Genomic DNA, 19,814 nt, shown 5'->3' with positions numbered 1-19,814 from the left:
TAGCACTTAAGTCTACATAAAATGACTCAATATACCATCCAAGACTGAGACTGTAGGTGTCTGTCCAATGTATACAGCATCCACATAAATGGACTGGAATTCTGATGATTTTTGTAAGCTAATCCTTTGTAGAGAAAAACTTGTCCCAGCATATTTGGTTTGTAAGAAATCTAGAAGATCTATGCAAGTGTAGGTCCACCTGAAATATATTGAATAATCTGATATTTAAATTTGTTACACACACAGGCACACACATGCACACACACACACACACACACACATAATCTAAATGGTGTTACAATTTAAAGAGTATTAGGCTAGAGAAATGGCTCTATTTGGAAAATGCATGTTGCACAAGCAAAGGGGTCTGGGTTCCCCAACATCCTTGTAAAACATGGGCGCCACAGTCTTTAGTGACAGTACTGGAGAGCAGAAACAGGGGGAGCTCTGGAGTTCATCGCCTTTAAAGTCTATCCCACCTGGTGAACTCAAGGTTCACTTTAAGATCCCATCTCAAAAATAACATGGAAAGTGTGACTTAAGAAAATTCCCAGTGTTAACCCCTGTAGTTTACATACATACACACACTTCCACACATGCCCACAGGTACATGTACACACATATATAAGCAAATCCTACCTCCCAAATTTTATAAAACAAATGATTTCACTGTCAGTGAAAGATTAGTGTTGTCTACATATATAGATTTTTTTGTAGCCTTGGTATTAGCTGTAGAGATGTAAACTAACTTCCTATCATGGTATGTAGGAAGTTGAGAAACACAATTGGTATACAGCACATTAATGAAATGAAGTTAGGGTAAAATTAGCTATTATGTTAAATATGTAGAAAATAGAATAAAAATTCGGGGTCTAATTTTAGTGGAAATGCTTTGAGTTTTTTCCTTTTGATATATATTGTTGCCTATAGGCTTATCATATGTATCATTTATTAAGTTATGAAATATTCCTTGTATTAATCTCTTTGGGAGTTTTATTATGAAGAAATTCTGAATTTTGTCAGAAGTCTTTTCTGTGCCTATTGTAAGTGTCTTGTGATTTCTGTTCTTTATTCATGTGGTACATTAAGTTTACTGATTTGCGTATGTTGAGTTGTTCCTGTACCTCTAAAATGAAGCCAACTTGATCATGGTGAGCAAAAGAAATGAGAGCATATATATATGTATATGTATACATATATATATACATATATATATATAGTAGTGTAACTTGTTTGAACCCATGATGTATCTTACTTATTTCCAGAAGCAAAGTTATGTTCAAATTTCACATCAGCACTTCTAATGATCTTGCCACTGTCTTGATACTTGAACTTCAGACCAATGAAGTTGGCCAGAGATCCTTTGTATGCTAAACACAACTACATAAAAATATGAAAGGAGTCAATAACAATATTTTACAATTGTTTTGTGTTATAATAATTCAAATCAATACAACACAAATCAGTATTTGAATACTTATTTATTGAATGTTTTATATACAAGACCATTAAAAACAAAACAAACCAGTATATTTTGACTAATTAGCTTTCAGAGAATTGGGAACATCCTCTTATGGAAGACAAGACTTAACAGTGTCTTTGTATACTTTGATGCTATTTCCTTTTAAATATAGAAGATATTTTACACCCTATGAGAGTGAGTTATCTATAAATTCCAATTAAAATTTATGAATAAAATGTCTTATAAAATTATAACATAAGGCATAAAACATGATGATATATTTGCTAGTGCTCTCTCCCTCCTTCCTCTTTTTCCTTCTTTTTCTTCTGAGAATCACCAGGAGAAAGATCACAGAAGCCAGTATATGAATCATTGCTCCTGTCCAACATGACATGATTCAACATGGCAAGCACTTTTCTTAGTCTTAAATTTTCATGAAATTATATTAGCTGGGTATTTCCCAGATTCAATTAGCATATAATTTTCACAAGCTCACCTGATTATAAGGAAATAATAAAATGTCTCCATATGGTGATTTGTTTGGCTTAACATCTGTTGAGTCAAAAAGAACAGCTGGGTTTTTCAGGGAGTAACGGCCACAATATGCATCTGTTTCTGCTGTCTTCTGCCCTCTATTAATATGTTCCTATAGAAACAACAATATTTCAAATAAAAATATGACTTATTGTCTTGCGTTTCTTACAACATCTGCAACTAAGTTATTCAAGGTCTTACTCTAATCCTCTTCTACAGTATTGTGATGTAAAAAGATCTCTCCCACCTATGAAATCCTTCAAACATTCATTCTGATCCCAATTTGTACAATTCATTGTGCCTCTATATGACTGTTTTCCAATCCTATCATCTTTCTTATACTACAAGCTAATTAAAGATATTTTTCATTTTCTATGAGTATTTATTTAGTAATTACCCTGTAACAGTGTTTTGTTTGTTTTGTTTTTATTGTATTTTTTATAATTCAAGTGATGAAGAACACTATCCTTATATGAAGTGGGTAACACTAGGGACAAAATAGCTAAGGATTCTGTTACTCTTGGTGACAGGCATCTAGCTCATGTAAAAGCAATCTACCAAAAGAGGTAAATGAATTGCCTTTAAAGATAAACAGGAATTGTTCAAATTAGAGAGAGGATCAACAGATTTCAGAGGATAAACATCTGTGTGATATATCAAAGACAGGAGGAGCCTGGTGTTGGAAAATGTATATAGCTGAAGTTAAGCAGAGCACAGAAATGAATACTGGGATGGTGATGGGAAATGCAGTAGTGAGGAACAGAACATAGTTCTTACAGTCATTAGGACTACATTCAAATATATATTATACATTAAGTTGAGAAGGCTGCTACTAAGCTGTAAAAACCTCCATTTTGTTGCTAATAAGTCTGTTAATGTAAAGTATCATGAAATATATTAATGATTCATAGTTATTTCTAGATTATTAATTCATTTAATTACCTAGATCCTATATTTTATCTTTGAGTATGTGTGTGTGCATATTTGTGTACAAGCATGTTTATGTGTCATGGAACATTAGTAAAGGTCAGTCCACATCTTTCACCTTCTTTGAGACAGGACCTCCTTGCTGTTGCATATACATGCTAGCTGGTGTGAATGTCTGGAGATTCTTATGTCACTACCTCCAATCTCATTACATAAGAACTGGGATTATGGAAACTCAACCGCCATGTCTAGATTTACATGAGTTCTGGGAATATGAACTCAAGTGCTCACATGTTTACAAGTGTTTCATTCACTGGCCCCTTTCCCTAAACCTACATTTGATATTTTTGAAGTGCCACTTAGCATCCTCAAGTATTCAGATGAAAAAATAGAATGTTATTTTTTAAAAATACTCTAACTACTAAACAATTTTTTTATCTCATCAAGAAACAAACAAGAATAGGTAAGCACTGTAATAATTGACTAAATGATGTCAAAAGCATAAGAAAAGGAATTTACTATAGCCCATTCTATAATTTATTCCAATACAAACTTATGGTCTGAAGCCAGGGAGGAAGAGAACATATTCTTCAATCATATGAAGAAAACACATAAACATAACCCAAAGTTCTTAACTTTATCCATTGTGTCCATTGTCTACACTGAAAGCACCGCTTTCCTCTTAACTTTAGGGAAGATGCTAAATAGAACCTTGCGGTTTGACCCAGAAGAGTGCTGACAACTAATGCTAATTCAAGAAAAAAAAAAATCACAAAATCTCAAATACTCATAGGAAAATTTACTCAGTATCTTTCAAGGTTCACCAAACATTACATACCAGTTCAAAATCAGTTTCGTAGTCTCTGAAGTATTTCACTAGAAATCCTTCTTCCAGATGTGCTATTTCTGGTGGACACTTGGCACCTACCATCTCTTCCACAGCTACCTGAAACTAAATGAGGAGTATGTGCTTCAGTAGGTCCTTTCTAATGAATTTAGGGCATCAGCAACTCTACTATTAATTTGGCTAATTAGTTTTCTATCAGAATATTTTCATGAGATAATTCCCATGTGAGCCACAATTAGGATACTTTTATCTATAATTTTGTAAGAATTTTCAAGCTAATCACCAAGCTCAAGAAGAAGGAGCACTTAAGTAAGGGTGCATCGGTTCCTCTAAGAAAGGGAACAAAATAGTCACAGGAGCAATAAGGGATACAATGTGTGGAACAGAGACTGAAGTAAAGGCCACCCAGAGACTGTCCTACCTGGGGATTCATCCTATAAACAGTCAACAAACCCTGACACTACCATGGATAACAAGAAGTGTATACCAAAAGGAGCATGCCATGGTAGTCTCCGGAGGGGCCCCACCAGAGCCTTACAAATACAGAGGCAGATGCTAACAACCAACTATTAGACTGGGCATGGGGTCCCCAATGGAGGAGCTAGAGGATGGTCCAGAGGAGTTGAAGGAGTTTACAGCCCCGTGGGAAGAACAATGATTTCGGCCACTCAGATGCCCCAAGACTCCCAGGGACTGAACCATCAACCAAGGGGCACACATGGTTCCAGCCAAAAATGTGGCAGAGGAAGGCCTTATTGGGCATCAGTGGGAGGAATGGTCCTTGTTCAGGTAAAAGCTCAACAGAGGCCTGAACAAAGGGAAACCGTGGGCAGAGGGGAGGGAATGTATTGGGTGGAGAGGCATATATGTGGAGGCAGGGGGAAAGAGGAAGGGGAGGGGTTGGGGGTCTTAGGGGAGGGTAGATATCCAGAAAGGTTTTTACCATTGGCAATGTAAATGAAGATGATATACAATAAAAATAAATAAATTTTAAAAAAAGAATTTTCAAGCTAATGTGTGATTTCTTGAAGTGTCCTTTGATGTTATCAAGGTTTTTTTTTTTTAGGGTAATTATGTCCAATTGGCTATTATTATATACTTTTGTATAATGCAGGCATTTTATTAACTAGTGTTTTAAAGATATCAATAAAAAATAAATAAAAATTACCTAATAAACATATTCCAAATGAATAATTCCAAAATTAATTAAAAATTTCTTAGAACAAAACTATATCCTCAAATGTTTTTTCAAGAGAACATATCAAACCCTGTATGCCTAAACTTCCAATTATCTAAAATACTAAATATTTCAGATTAAATGGGAATTATTACACACAAGTCTTATAACCTTCATGTTTATTTGTCTAGTGAAGCACAAAAATTGATTGTTGTTTAGGAATTAAAGGCGTAATTAAAGGCAATGCATAATAGTTAATCCCCAAGCAAATACAAACTGAAACTCACTGTACACACATTTTGCAAGACTAGGTAATGCACAAACATGCTTTCTTTAAACACATCCCCTATTCTACCCCTACATAGCATGGGTTATTCTTTGACATGGGTCAAAGAATTTTTTTTATTTTCTTGGTCATTGGCATATTTCCTCCCTTCTTTGCTTACAGTGAATTGGCCAAGGCAGTAGCAGAATGTATTACATCTCCTTGATGTATTATTTATATAAGTTTTTAATTATTTATATTATATTATATTATATTATATTATATTAATTATTAATTATATAATTATATTATTAATATTATTGTATTATTTATATAAGACTAAATGGTTTTGATTTCAATTAAATAATGAAGTGTTTAAGTTTCACAAAAAAGTCTTTGCTTTCCTTCATCTCTAAAGGTCTCTCCTAATTTGGATTTAAGGTGAAGGAGAATACTGGTGTAAGTAGAGTCGTAACTGCTCCCCACATAAGCATAGAATGGTGGAGATATATTTGAGATCCTTTCTCCAGAAAAATGAGTTGTCACACTGTATTGTCTCTGAGCCAATGTGAGACAGAATCATTTATGATACATATTCCATCAAATTAACCGAATGTTAAGTGATTTTTTACTGATATCTTGAGGCAATGACCTTTCACATCTGCCTATAAATGGCTAGTAGGAACTGTGAAAGGATCCAGAAGAAATTTGTGGTAGAATGTTCATGGAACATACTTCAGCTTCCAATGACCCCAGGGTAAGGGGCTTAGACGCAATCCCATCCCAGTTTAATGTGAACGTCTCCAAACTGGGTTTTCCTTTTGTTTGTTCTGTGATATTCAGTGTGACATTACTTCCTTCAAATACTTCATAACCAAGCAGATCAAAGTCTCCTGTATGAAGTACCAAATAGAAATTTTAAAGGATAATGAACACAATACACATACATCAAAAAGAGACATTCAACTGTAACTAAATTGATTGTATTTGGAGTTGCATTAACATAAAAGAAGGAGGAATTAGGAAAGATGAAGAGTATTTCAGTAGAGTAGATTTATTCACAGAAAAAAAAAGCCAAAATAACATTTGATTCATTTAAATGCTACTTATGGGTTAAGAGGAAACATTAATAAGAAGTGCACATTACAATCGAGTCAGGCAGTAAAGAGCACCGGGGTATTCAAAACATTAATTTAGTCTTTTTAGATGCAAATATTTATTGCAGAAATCTATTCAGTGCAGAAAACTGCTAGTTTGTTGGCTGTCAATAGAGTATAAAGTCAATTCCCAATAACAGCTTACATTCAAGAGCTTGTGTATAAGGTGCCTTACTTGGTTAAAGAGTGGAATTCCACTGCCCTTCTCTATTGTGTACAGTCTTGTAAATACACCCTGATAGACTTTACCATGTATTTGTTAAGGTCTCCTAAAGTGTCAAAGTTTCTCTGTGATCTACAATACAAATGAAACACAGCTTACCTCTAGTTGATAAAAAGGTTATTGTGTAGATATAGCTCTGGAGATCCCTGTTGCTGCTCACTTGAACTGTATCTGGTTTTATAGACCAAAGGTCATTTAAAGCTGATTTCAACATGAAGTCAGAAGCATCAGCAGGCAGCCAGACTTTGGATGAATTTAAAAAGGAAAACAGAAAATATGAAGTCTTTCTAGACTATTGTAGGCCAAAATAATGTCTTGCATTTAAATTTTTCTTGGTCACATTAAAGTTAATAAGCAGAAGACTGATCCAGGATAGTTATGTTGACTGTTGAATTGGTTAGTATTGTCTTTGATAAAAGACACAAAAATAACTGCACTAAATGCATGCACTAATTGATAATTCTGACTATGGCAACAAAAAACAGTTGTCTAGAATTATTAGTTGTTTGGGATTTATTAATACAGAAATACATTATTTACTGACAAATTAGCATTTTATTGATGTGTTACTAGAGAAAAATTGAAAGATGTATTTATTCTGTATTATAATAAATTAGATTCCTAGTTTCTAAACTTATACATGGGAGTCAAATGCATATAAATATGCATATGCTTTTAGGTGTGAAAGTATTATTATTCTTATAAATAAATGCAATGGGGTATGCCTGAAATTTGTTTGCTATATTTTAATCTCAGTAGAACCCTTTCTTTATATGTTTCTTGTCTTTTGTCTAGCACACTCCTGAAGCTATAGTTTCTAAATTGTTATTATGCTAGAGTGACAACTTTATACATATGCTTATACATAAAGGCAAATACTTCTCTTGTTAGTATAGCTACCAGTCTTTTCCATGTTGTAGACAAATCTATATTGGGAAAGTGAACACGAGTTTGCTTCCACACATGGGCTGGTTACTGTGACCTGCTGGACTTCATTGGTCGCATCATCTGTCTCCCAGTTTTCCAATGTTATAATCTATTTTCCAAATAAAGAAAACAAATTAATATACGGACATAAAAGAACTTGAAATAATTGTAACTTGGCTATTCTGTGCCTCTCAACTGCTCTATTGTATTGTAAATGATATTTAACAAAATGTTGAAATGAGTCTTATAAAAGCCTTATGGTTCTAATATAGATATTTCAAGAGGAACCTCAATTTCTACAAAATTACATTCCTAAAACATATAATGTCATGACCAAATGGACACTGCCACCATGAATTTACTCTTTTAAGGGACAGGGAGTGAACCCAGAGCCTCACAAGTGTTAGGCAAATATTCTAGTGACAATCCTGAGTATTGCATACTGATTTTCAGTATAGTTAATTCATTATCACAGCAAACCTGTACTTCCGGGGTAACTGTTGACTGAGATTGGATGACTTGCTCTTCATTTTGTGCATCTCCTGTCTGCTGTTCGGTAAAGACATTTTTATACTGGTAGAGTCCAACATCAACAAAAGCACTCAATGTATACTCTTGCAGCAAGATTTCAATGTAATATCTAGGAAATAGAGTTAAGACAATAAATATTTTCCTCAAAACACGTCATGAAATGTTTTTTTCCAAAAAAGGTGAATGCCAAGAATTCAAACGAAAGTTACTAAATTATAAATAAGTTGATAGAGACAGTACTAGCCCCTATCTTTAAGAAACTGAAGCAAATACAATGGCAGACCATGACAATAACTCCCTGGAATCCAACAGTGAGGGCAGGAATAGTTTAAATGAAGAGATTTAGAGCTGCAGAGAGAACAGCAACTAGGCTACATTTATCACATGACCTCTAGATCAGTGGCTGTATAGTCTGAGGTAGAAAGTTCTCGATATAGTTTGCATCTTTAGTTTTCCCCAAATGGACAAATGATAAATACATAGTGGAGAGCCTATGACACTATTAGAGAAATGAAGCCTTTAGCAGGGGGAGCTAAGTAGAAGAAAGTCTTTGAGGACATATCCTAGAGAGAGATACACTGAGCCTCTCTTCCTCTGTCCACATCTCTCTTTTGTTTTTCTTCCTGGGTATGGTGGGGTGAATAGACTTTCTCCACTCATTACACACTTTCTGCCATGGTGCACTGGGCCAGGAATAAGATCTAGGGACCATGAATTAAAACATCAGAAACGGTGGTGGGTTTGGCTTAATGTTGTTTATATTATGTCAATTTTGATTACCAAAAATGTTTATGTGAGAATCTGTACATCTATACATAAGACACTGGAGAACCCTGCTCCCAGTTGGTTCACATTGGTAAATAATGTTGTTGACAGCCAATGGCTGGACGGAACAGAAGAGAGAGTTTTAGGATTTTCAGGCTAGGGACAGAGAGGAAGGAAGAAGAAAGATCTGCCATGTCAGTAGACTGAGAGGAAAGATGTCATGCCTGAGAAGGTACAGGACAGAGAATATAGTCACTATGTAAAAGCCGGAGAATAGAGGCTCCAAGAGGGCTGTCCGACTGAGTCCAGGACAACAGAGATGAAATACAGAGTTTGGTAAGTAATAACTTGGTTCCGTCAGAGGGAAGTCAATTAGCATGATGGAGGTTAGGAAGTCGCCCAGACGTTGAGCTGTTTAAGACTTATCAAAATATAAGTCTCTCTCTCTCTCTCTCTTTCTCTCTCTCTCTCTCTCTGTGTGTGTGTGTGTGTGTGTGTGTGTGTGTGTGTGTGTGTGTGCCTTTTATTCAGGAACTCAGAACATTGGGGCACATAGACAAAAATGCACCACAGCCAGGATCAGTTTGAGCATTTAATTGGATACTGCTACATTTAATTGGGTACTGCTACATTTAATTGGGTACTGCTACAGTGGCGCCCAACATGTGAAACAATATAACCTTTCTTCTAATTTAAACCTACCTCCTTCATTTAATGTCAGTATTTTTGAAAATATAGAACTGAATTTATCAAAAACATGGAAAATAAGCAATTATAAATACCTTTATAGTACAGGATACAGAACCTAGAGATTTGTGCGTGCTTGGTAAGCTTGTTACAGTGAACAATGTGCCCAGTTTTTGAAAATGATTAACTCTGTAAATTAAGCCAATAGACCATTGTGTGTACCAATAAAAGCAAATTAAATGCTTTAAAGTATAAGATTGCATTTTAAATGACACATAGTAACTTAAATGCAAGGATAAAAACCCTTACTCTTTTCCTTTCTGAAGATGAATCTCATCTGATCTTTGTGTTGAATTTGAAAAATAACTGTTGGCATTTCCAGAGTAATATGCGATCCTCACCTTATTCCAGAAAGAGAGAAGGAAAATTTAGACTAAAACTTTTCAACAATTAATTATCATTTATCATGACTTCAATTTTAGAAATTTTATCAGTAGGAAAACATGAAAATCTGTATCTTTCTTCCAAGATCTGTCATTTTTAACATCATGAATTTTAAAAATATTATGGGGAGGAGAATGGGGGATCAGGTAAAGTGAAAGAGAAGAGAAATTGGCCATGGGCAGGTAGAAGGTGTCTCTAAGTGGCTCCAGAGACCTGGGACTGGGGAGGCCAACTAGAGTCTATAGGGGTGATTCTAGGTGAGACACCTAGCCAGTGGGGATATGGAGCCTGAGGTGGCCTTCTCCTGTACAGCCAGGCAGGACTCCCAGCAAATGTATAAAGAGAGCAACCCACCCACAAAACCTTTGACCGAAAATGTGTGCCAATAGCATTTGGAATGTTCCCCACCTTGTCCTCTGTGCGACCAGTTTGGCTGAAATAAATAGCATAGCGGTCATCCCCTCTGATATAAAACCTATAAACATCAGAATCTGGAGGCACCAAAAATCCACTGATGCGTGCAACAAATGTGTCTTGTTCTATGGGCCAAACATAGGAAGCAGAATCTGTCCAAATGGCACCCATGTACCCTGGGGTATGCTCATTGTATTCAAGGATATCTTCAAGATGTGCTGGTCGGCTATTATTCCAGACCTCCACCTTTAGGCCTCTTCCACCTAAAAGTAATACAAAAGATGACATTATTCACCAAGATCATGATGGAATGTCTCTATAGGCCATTTGGTGACAGTTATTGAGATTCTGTATCAGTTTGCATTTTTATAGCAGGTATGTAAACAATTTCACAGACCTGACGTTCACCTGATCCTAGAGGCAGAGTGCTGTTAGAGAATTCTACTCTTTATTATTGCTTAATTTTCAGAGTTGACGATCCAGCCATATTAAACAAGGAAATAACAGTATGAGTGGCATACACTGTGCATTTTAACTATTTTATGCTTAACTTCTTTAGGTAAGATGACAACATGTAGTTGTACGATGCTGCTCTACTGTGTGACTTAGGCTTCATGAAGTAAAGACCCGAAGCTTCAAAACTAAAACCATTTGGTTACAAAAATGTGGCCTGATCATTTTCTCCAATGAAAGCTATTCTATAATTGACTTGCAAAGTTGCTAGTAAAAGTACTGACATTACATTTTAATATTTCTCTCAGCATTTGAAGTCTTTGCTTTTGCTTTCTAAAACGTTGATTCTACATCAAGATGCCATTTGTCATCAGATAGAATCAAAGGGGAAATATTCTCAATTTGGTGTACCTACAACTTGTAGATTAACATGTCACCTGCTTCTTGTATAGGCTCAAGAGGGAATATTCCTGATTCAGTGTAACTACATGTGTTTGATTAGTATTTTTTCAATCTCTGGATTAGTATTTTTTCAATCAGAAATGAATTGTCAAAATCTTTTTTCTTTTATTCCTAAAAAAATGTAACACCACCAGGCCTATGCCTTCTTTCGGTTTGTTTGCATCTGGGAAATGGTGGCTAATCCTCTTCATTTGAATTTGCTGGGGGAAAAAATAACTTGAGCCAGTGAAAGTCAGCCTTTTATGGTGTTCACGGATACACAACTTTCCCTGAATCATCAATCACTCATGAGAAAATTATTTTGTAAATTAAGAACTTCTACCCAGTATTCAAATCAGGGAGGTCTAGGAGGCTACAAATAATAATGTGTTATACTACAAACACCCGAGACATGATAAAGAACAGATTTCCCTGCATTTTTCTTCTAAGATCTGTTATTCATAACAACACAAACTTTAAAACATATTATGGGGATCAGGTGTAGTGAAAGAGAACAGAAATTGACCTATTTCACTATAAAAGATATGCAATTGCTGCTACTACCAATTGCATTTAAAGATGCAAAACACAGGGTGGTCATGCATGGACATTTTACATGAATATAGCAAGAAAGACCGAAAAGAACTTTGAATTGCATTCTTTTCCTCTATTTTTGTGCCAGATCGTTCTAAACCAGTAAGATTTAATTTCCCACATTTACAGTGTTAAGCATGGAAAAAAAGTATTTTTAATCCTTTCATAAAAAGCATTATTTCTTATTTTTGAGATTATACTTCCGTTAGAACATTTCTCCCCTTTTCTTCCTCAAAATCCTTCTATACACCCCTCATCACTCTTCTCCAAATTCATGCCTCCTTTTCATTAATTGATATTGCATGTGTATATACACATATATTCCTAAACATGACCTGCTCAGTCTGCATAAAGTAACTTATTTACATGTTTTCAGGGATGACCATTTGGTATTGGATAACTATTTGGTGTGCTCTTCCCTGGTGAAGACAGTTTCTCCCAGTCTTAGCATTCCTGAATTGCTTGTAGCTTTTTGTGCCTTGTTGAGGCCTTGTGGACTATTAAATTTTCCACAATAGCTGTGCCTATAGTCACACTGGAATTTAAATAAATGTACCATTCAATTTTTTCCAATAAAGTCATGCAATTTTACAAAGAGATGTTAGAAGCTGTGATTGGTTTTCCCCTACTGGCATAGCTTTGATGTAGCTATTTTTGTTTTTTGTTTTTTGAGACAGGGTTTGATGTAGCTATTTTAACACAAACATTTCTTATGGTTACAGAGATGGCCCAGTTGGTAAAGTGCCTGCTATAAAATTATCTATGAACCTATGAACCTAGAAAATTTAAGCTGGAAAGCTTTGAGGAAATTTATTCAAATTCCTAAAAGTTCAGCTAATATTTTTAAACTAAGAATATATATCAATAATATTTTTTCTGCAGATGCAGACCGCATTTCTCAGTTCTGGCAACTTACCTGGATATGTAGCTTTGAGGACATGTGGTTTGGGAGGAGTCTTGCAGTATATATTATTTTCTGTGACATTCAAAATATCACAGTCTTGACCTATACAAAAGCAAAATATAGAACTTTTATGAACATGCTTTCAAATGCAAAACACACCAGCCTATCTTAAAAAAATGGTTTTAAAAGGTTTTGTTAGATTTATTAATTTTAATTTATGTTTGTTTTGCTTGTGTGTATGTTAGTTCACCACATGCTTGCTTGATGTCTGGAAAGGTCAGAAAAGGGCATCAGATTCCCTGGAACTGGAGTTATGAATACCTTGGAGCCATCATTTAGGTATTGGAAATTAAATCTGGGTCCACTGCTAGAGCACTGAGTATTATTAATACCAGAACCATCTCTCTAACCCTAGAAATGCTTTTTTAATGAAAAATTTCTATAATCAAATTGCAAAGCTAGGGCTTCTGTGTCCTTCATACACTCTCCAGCAGGCTTGTAATTCACTAGCTTTTACACTTCTACCAAAAGAAAATTACTTCCTGGCCAAATATCAAATATCTGAGATAGAAAATTTCATTATTTCTGAGAAAAATGTGGGGGGAAAGAGGATAAAACTACATGTAAGTATCAAACATGTTGTTTCTGAGTCCAAAGGAAAGACTTCAAGTTTGTTTTTCTACTGAGAATCAGACACAGAAGAGATTCAGATTGTGTTAAGGTAGGAGATTCCCAATGCTCTTAAGTGGAAAGCTGGTACCTTCATTCAATTTCTTCAGCAATGTATAAACGGTGTTTTAATAGGTAGACCTAGAGCAAAACAGACAAGGATCCCAAGAGGAACACTGGCACTTCCATGTAAATACACTTGCACTGCACTTAGTAGAAGAACCTACATTTTAGACACCAACATAAGGCCAGTCCATGCTGAGTATTTTCAAAACAGCAATCACAGTATATTAAAAGTTTGAACAAGGGGGATACAGAAGTATATCTTTGCCAAGTTTCCTTTTGGTGACCTGGAATATTTAAACTTCAGGTGTACCATTTTGGCAGAGTCACAGATGGGAACCTTAAAAGGCAGCAAGTGGCTGGAAAATAGGGTTAGAGCAGGGAACGTATGTGCCCACTGCACGGGAAGATATCTGCCCCTGCTATCAAGTAATGCAATGTCATTGTAACTCAGTGGGAGGAGCCTCACCACTACATCGATCTAAGGACCCGTAATAGCTGTGTAGTTCCTTTTCTCAGGAGAGAGCTAGACAAATGACAGTAATGTGTCAGCAGAGAGCCAAGCTCCACTTGCCTTTATAAACGGGTAGCATATTAATGATGTTCCCGAGTCCAAAAGCACCAGTAATTGTTGCTAATGCTTGAAGAGTGCAGAAGAAGGGTCAAGAGTATCTGCAAATGACAACTGAAATCTCCCCCATTACTAGCAAAGTCATTGAAAGGTAAGTGAAGCTCAAAAGGGATGTTTAAGAGAAAGTCCCAAAGGGCGTGTCCTCAGACATGGTGAGGAGTTGGAGAGTAGCAGCCAAGATGCTCTCTGCTGCCACAATTGGAACTCAAATCCCAGTGGAACAGGATTGCAACAAGAAGAATATTGCCCTCCAGAACCAAATAATGAGTGAAAATAGGCACCTTTAAATAGACGACCACCATGAGGCAACTGTCCATACAAACTGACAAAGACAGGCAGGACTTGTTCTTATAAAGTAGTACAAGAAAAGTATATATATATAAAATATACCTCCAACAAGCACTCTCACTGGGAGATCAGTCTGGTCGAAGAACTGCCCGTGTATGGTCAATATGGTGCCGCCTTCGGTGCTGCCCTTTGACGGCGAGACCATCATGACCTCTGAGGAAGAACAGCACATTTTGTAAGATGCAAATATTACACATTAATTCAATTTTCTCCATTTTACAAAGATTTCCATATATCCTAGTCAGAAAGTCTAAGACAAGAAAGCCTCAGAGTGCCTCAAAATGGATGGCAAATGAATTAATTCAAGCTTTCGCTAATGTGGTTCAGCTGATAGCACAGCTCTGACCAAGTCCTCAGGGGTGGAGAGTGACTGGTGGAGTGAGAAAAAATAGAGACAATCTGAGTTGAGCACAAACAGCTCCCCTTACCAACTCCCTCAAAACACGCAGAATTGAAGTTCAGAAACCTCTCTTCCCATGGGATCTTGGAGAACACATAACTGTAGAACAACCTGTTGGTTTGGCGATGACACTAACTCTGTAGGGCCTGGTACTGAGTATGTAGTCACAGCTGAACTTGAGCTCACTGAAAAGCTACAGTCTCACCTTCTGAGTTCCATGATCACAAGCAGCAGATATGCTAGGCATTGGACTTACAGCTGATATTTTCTCAAAAGAAAAATACATTTAACCATGCTTTCATGTGTGTGTGTGTGTGTGTGTGTGTGTGTGTGTGTGTGTAGTGTGTGTTTGTAGTATATGTTTATATATGTATCATATGTATATATAGTATATGTATTTGCATATACATATTACAGAAAGGTTTATCTATATTATTAAAAGATCCTAGTCTGAGACAAATAGTAAATCATTACTAACTGCTTCTATATATATTTTCTTCTTGTATTTACATATAATCTGTATTATTTAACACAATCAAATCATTTGGATTTATTATTTTCTAAAATTACCTCAATCTCAGGAAAACTTATCATTATTTCACAGTTCTATACATTATCATTAAATGTTCTATACATTATCATTAAATGTGAATTTGCAATAACTAAGTCAGAAGAAAAAGTCAAGATCTTCCGCAGCCGATTGATTTGATCACTCAAACTCTTTCCCCATATTGTTAATGTCCTTGAAAGCTTTGCCTGTTCATCTGTTACTCCTGACCTCAGAAGAAGGGCAGTTCTTCCAGCAGACTTGATATTTGCCCTGACACTCTCTTGGGAGTAGTTTAACCTGAGGTTCCTTCAAAACGATTAAATCAAATTAAAGTTTGCTAAGGGATTTTTGTGGACCACACTAAGAGCACAGGCCTCGTGATATTGGCATGGGGTTGAAATTGAGAGATTTGCAGCCCTCAACCAACAACTAAAGTTGAGGCCAGTGTGTTTCAGTGCTCTCTCTGCTAGTGGGATGAGTTTATGGCTCAACGTTACACTAAGAACACCTCTGAGGGGCTCTAGTTCTTTGTTAGGCTTTCAATTGCATGCCCTCCTTGGGTGGGTATTGTTCATTTCCTAGCAGTAGATGAATTTTTTTAAAAAATTTTTTCGAGACAGGGTTTCTCTGTGTAGCCCTGGCTGTCCTGGAAGTCACTCTGTAGACCAGGCTGGCCTCGAACTCAGAAATCCGCCAGCCTCTGCCTCCAAAGTGCTGGGATTAAAGGCGTGTGCCACCACTGCCCGGCACAGTACATGAATTTATTCTATACCTAACTGTCATTACTTGTATTTGGTTGGATGAAACGTAGTGTACAATCTCTCTCTCTCTCTACAAAAGTGAGGAAAACGTCACATACCTGCATATGTTTGAAACATTGAAATTTTATTGAGAGATGAAACAAAATATGACATTTTTTCTGGGAAACTCCTGTTGAAACAAATAAACATTTTTTTTGCATACTCACTCCAGATATCTCCCTTTCATTCCTAAAGGCAACTCCCTCCCTCCTTCCCTCCCTCCCTCCCTTCCTTCCTTCCCCCCTCTCTCTCCTTCCCTCCCTCATTCTCTCTCTCTCCCTCCCTCCCTCCCTCCCTCCCTCCTTCCCTCATTCTCTCTCTCTTTCCCTCATTCTCTCTCTCCCTCCCCCCTCTCTCTCTGTCTCTCTCTCTCTCTGTAAAAGTATGAGGACAGAACACAGCAGGAAGACTCTGATGTAGGTGGGTGAGCTGTTCCCCTCACCACCCCACACTGTCCCTTTGCCTAGCATCTCCCCAGGATGTATGAACACTGAGTTAAGAGTACTCAGTATGTTGTGCCATGTGATCTTCACATAAGCTACCTGAGGGAGATGAAGATCAAATTAATTAAGTCAAAGATACAAAGTCACTAATTAAGTCAAAGATATGGCAGAACCAGAGCCATAGCACAGCTCACTTGAATGCAGTGCCCAACTCCCAACTATGGACTGCACAGTGTTCCTAGTTTATGTGATAAAAATGGATGGGAACAAGGTTTCATTCACTAGGTTTAAATCATCTTTCTCGCCAGGCAGTGGTGGCACACGCCTGTAATCCCAGCACTTGGGAGGCAGAGGCAAGCGGATTTCTGAGTTTGAGGCCAGCCTGGTCTACAGTGAGTTCCAGGACAGCCAGGGCTATACAGAGAAACCCTGTCTCGAAAAAGCCAAATCCAAAAAAACCAAAAAAAGAGCTCTAAAATATATACATATATATTTATATAAATATATGTATAAAATACACATATTTTCATATATGCATATATATGTGTGTGTGCATATATAATACACATAATTCCATAACCTATAACATTAAAAAGGAAAGAAGGGATCCTGAAAAATTAATACTGATGTCATAATTATTTCAACAAAGTCATGGTTATAAATGACTGAGAAATTTGAAGAATAACTGAAAAGTCCAACACAATGATCTTAATCGCTATATACTGAAATAGCCTCTAGGATAATGCAAGTCTTGTGGCTGAGGCCGACAGTGAACTCTGCTATAAATCTAACCCAGGCTTTATAATGTGCACTCTCAACACTAAAGTGTCCAGGAAAATACTTTGTTAAATTAGTTATTTAAGAAGACCTTCGTAATTTGTCTATTTTCATGTCATAAGATTTCCAGGTGCGTCCCATGATCTGAAGCCATGCCAGCATCAGGAACCCTGTGTCTGGCCAGACGCTGCAGCTCAGACATTAATGCTGCTCCTGAAGGGAGGAGGGAAATTGCCTCCTGAAATAAAATTTGAATGTAATTTATGGTGGATAACACTGAGATGATTTCTACTAATTTATTGATAATGACTGGGCATTTCTCAATTAAGACAGCCTCATCTAAACCTTATCAGTTTGAAACAGCTGTTGTTTGCTCTTGAGGAAACAGAGCCTCGGAGATTGGGCATTCTAAGAGATACGTAACGGTGCCGACGTGTTTTAAATTGTTTCATTTGACATGCAGGGCTGCTCCTGAAACTTGTGACACATGAAATGTATAACTTATAAAACATTTTAATACTGCCATGTGATTTTAAACCAAGAGTTTTTATGTGGAAATTTTCATATTTTAATAATTACCTTAACTTCCTAAGACTATTTTTTATATAGAAACGTACTTTTTAAAATTATAAGGCATTAATGCAAAAAGATTAACCACGTATTTTCTTTCTTTCCATAGTTATTTTGAGACAGGGTCTCGTTTTGTACCTCTGATTGTCTGGTATTCACTATGTAGCCCAGGGTGTCCCTGAACTTAGGGTAAATCTCTTGTCTCAGCCTTTCAAGGCCTGAGATTGTACTTTGTAACCACCATAACCAGCTAGTCACTAACATTAAAAAGAATGAAAATGGCATTATAAATCAGAACCACGGAATTCATAGTTTAGTGGAGTATTCCTGACAAAATTATATGAGTTTGCAAACTTTAAAGATTATGTTTGAAACAGGGTCTTATTACGCAGCCCAAATGGTTCTCCAGCTTATGACAATCCTGCGTCTCATCTCCCCGTGTGTTCAAATCACAGGCATGAGTTTTCCTCATCAGGCTTTGCTGGACTTTTAAATGGAGTCTAAGTCTGTGACTGTGCCAGATTGATTTGTGTTCATTACACAATCAAAGTCAGCCTTGATCACTCAAACCATTTACTTTAGGATAATTGCTTTTCTGAGAGATTTATGATGGATTTGGCAATTAATATTTTTCATATAGATGTAGAAGCAAGGATTAATTTTATTTTATCTTAGAAAGAATGAGACTGAGAGCCTAAAAACTCTATGTGGTTCTAGAAATCATTTAAAATTCAGTATCTGTTGGTTTTAACAAATTTTATAAACTTCTGGTAAAATTCTACTGCCTAATTTACAAATTATTTCTACAAATGTCTGTTTTTATACAAAATAGCTATTAAGTCACAGTGAATTCAAGTTATTCACATTAAATAATTTCCAAGGATGTATTATAATGTATTTATATATTTACTACCGATTTGGTTTTGAATTATACTAAATTCCGTGTTTCTCTTCTAACCATGTGATCTATAATAATAGATCTAATATACTTTGTGTATAATAACATATCTAGCCTGGGCTTCATTTTGTCATAAAATGTTTGCTTCTATGTGGTTATAAGCAGAAATCTCTAAGTACAGTGGGTTTTGGACCTTGACTTAACTGCAGTTCCCTGCAGGGAGGGACAAACTGAATCCCTCCTTCAGCCTGTGACACTGACAGGAATAGGAGCCTCTACTTGTACTGCACTACAGCCATTCAGTTCACAATGTCAATCACTGAGCCTTTCTTCAATCCCAGAAAGCAACCAATAGGCCCATCTATTATTGATTCACTGTGGTGTCATTAGTGTCAGATACTAAATAATATTACTCATTTAAATACACATCAACTAGCTCACTTTCTTGATGTAATACATTATGGCATTTGAGGCCAAACAATTCATTTATGTTTACTACACCATGATCCTGCTCATGAGAGTCATTAGCATGCACAGTTTTCCTGATGGTCAGTTAAAGCTGCCATGACACATATCTTCAACTGGTCCAGAGTGCAGGAGTCCTGCTTGGTGAGAATCTTAGATAAGAGTTTTAGATGATGATGAGATGTGGTACTGAGCCCTCCATCAGTCATTGCAGAGTGAAAGAATGATGTATCCAGGACATAGATTTAAACCACATGCATTAGCTGGTTCTATTCATGAGATATTTCTGATGAACTATTTAATATTCATTTATTTTTCTAGTGGGAAACAAGGTGGATGATAACTTACCTTATAAGTTCTTTGTAAGATGAAACTAGACAACATAGTTAAAGTGCCATTTTATTATTAAATATAATATGAGCTTGCAACACAATGAGATGTGCACATT

General features: G+C 36.3%; 1 protein-coding gene across 5 annotated transcripts in view; it reads right to left on the bottom strand.

Moving 5' to 3' along the window:
* Pkhd1l1 (PKHD1 like 1) overlaps positions 1-19,814 on the bottom strand; it is a 145,367-nt gene that overhangs the window by 103,817 nt on the left and 21,736 nt on the right. For all 5 annotated transcript variants that reach the window (XR_007974021.1, XM_052161688.1, XM_052161684.1 and 2 more), the window contains exons 10-22: positions 16,273-16,343; positions 14,506-14,616; positions 12,765-12,854; positions 10,355-10,623; positions 9,812-9,903; positions 8,000-8,159; positions 7,493-7,628; positions 6,692-6,835; positions 5,948-6,105; positions 3,762-3,875; positions 1,959-2,108; positions 1,256-1,380; positions 36-199 (exon numbers count right to left, since the gene is read on the bottom strand). Coding sequence is in view for 4 of the 5 variants with exons in the window: in XM_052161688.1 (XP_052017648.1) it covers positions 36-199; positions 1,256-1,380; positions 1,959-2,108; positions 3,762-3,875; positions 5,948-6,105; positions 6,692-6,835; positions 7,493-7,628; positions 8,000-8,159; positions 9,812-9,903; positions 10,355-10,623; positions 12,765-12,854; positions 14,506-14,616; positions 16,273-16,343 (1,784 nt within the window). In the remaining variant the exon portion in view is untranslated. The remainder of the gene's footprint in view (positions 1-35; positions 200-1,255; positions 1,381-1,958; positions 2,109-3,761; positions 3,876-5,947; positions 6,106-6,691; positions 6,836-7,492; positions 7,629-7,999; positions 8,160-9,811; positions 9,904-10,354; positions 10,624-12,764; positions 12,855-14,505; positions 14,617-16,272; positions 16,344-19,814) is intronic.

Source organism: Apodemus sylvaticus, chromosome 17 (genome assembly GCF_947179515.1).
Source record: "Apodemus sylvaticus chromosome 17, mApoSyl1.1, whole genome shotgun sequence".
Classification (NCBI taxonomy): Eukaryota; Metazoa; Chordata; class Mammalia; order Rodentia; family Muridae; genus Apodemus; species Apodemus sylvaticus.
This window is presented reverse-complemented; position numbering and strand designations above follow the sequence as displayed.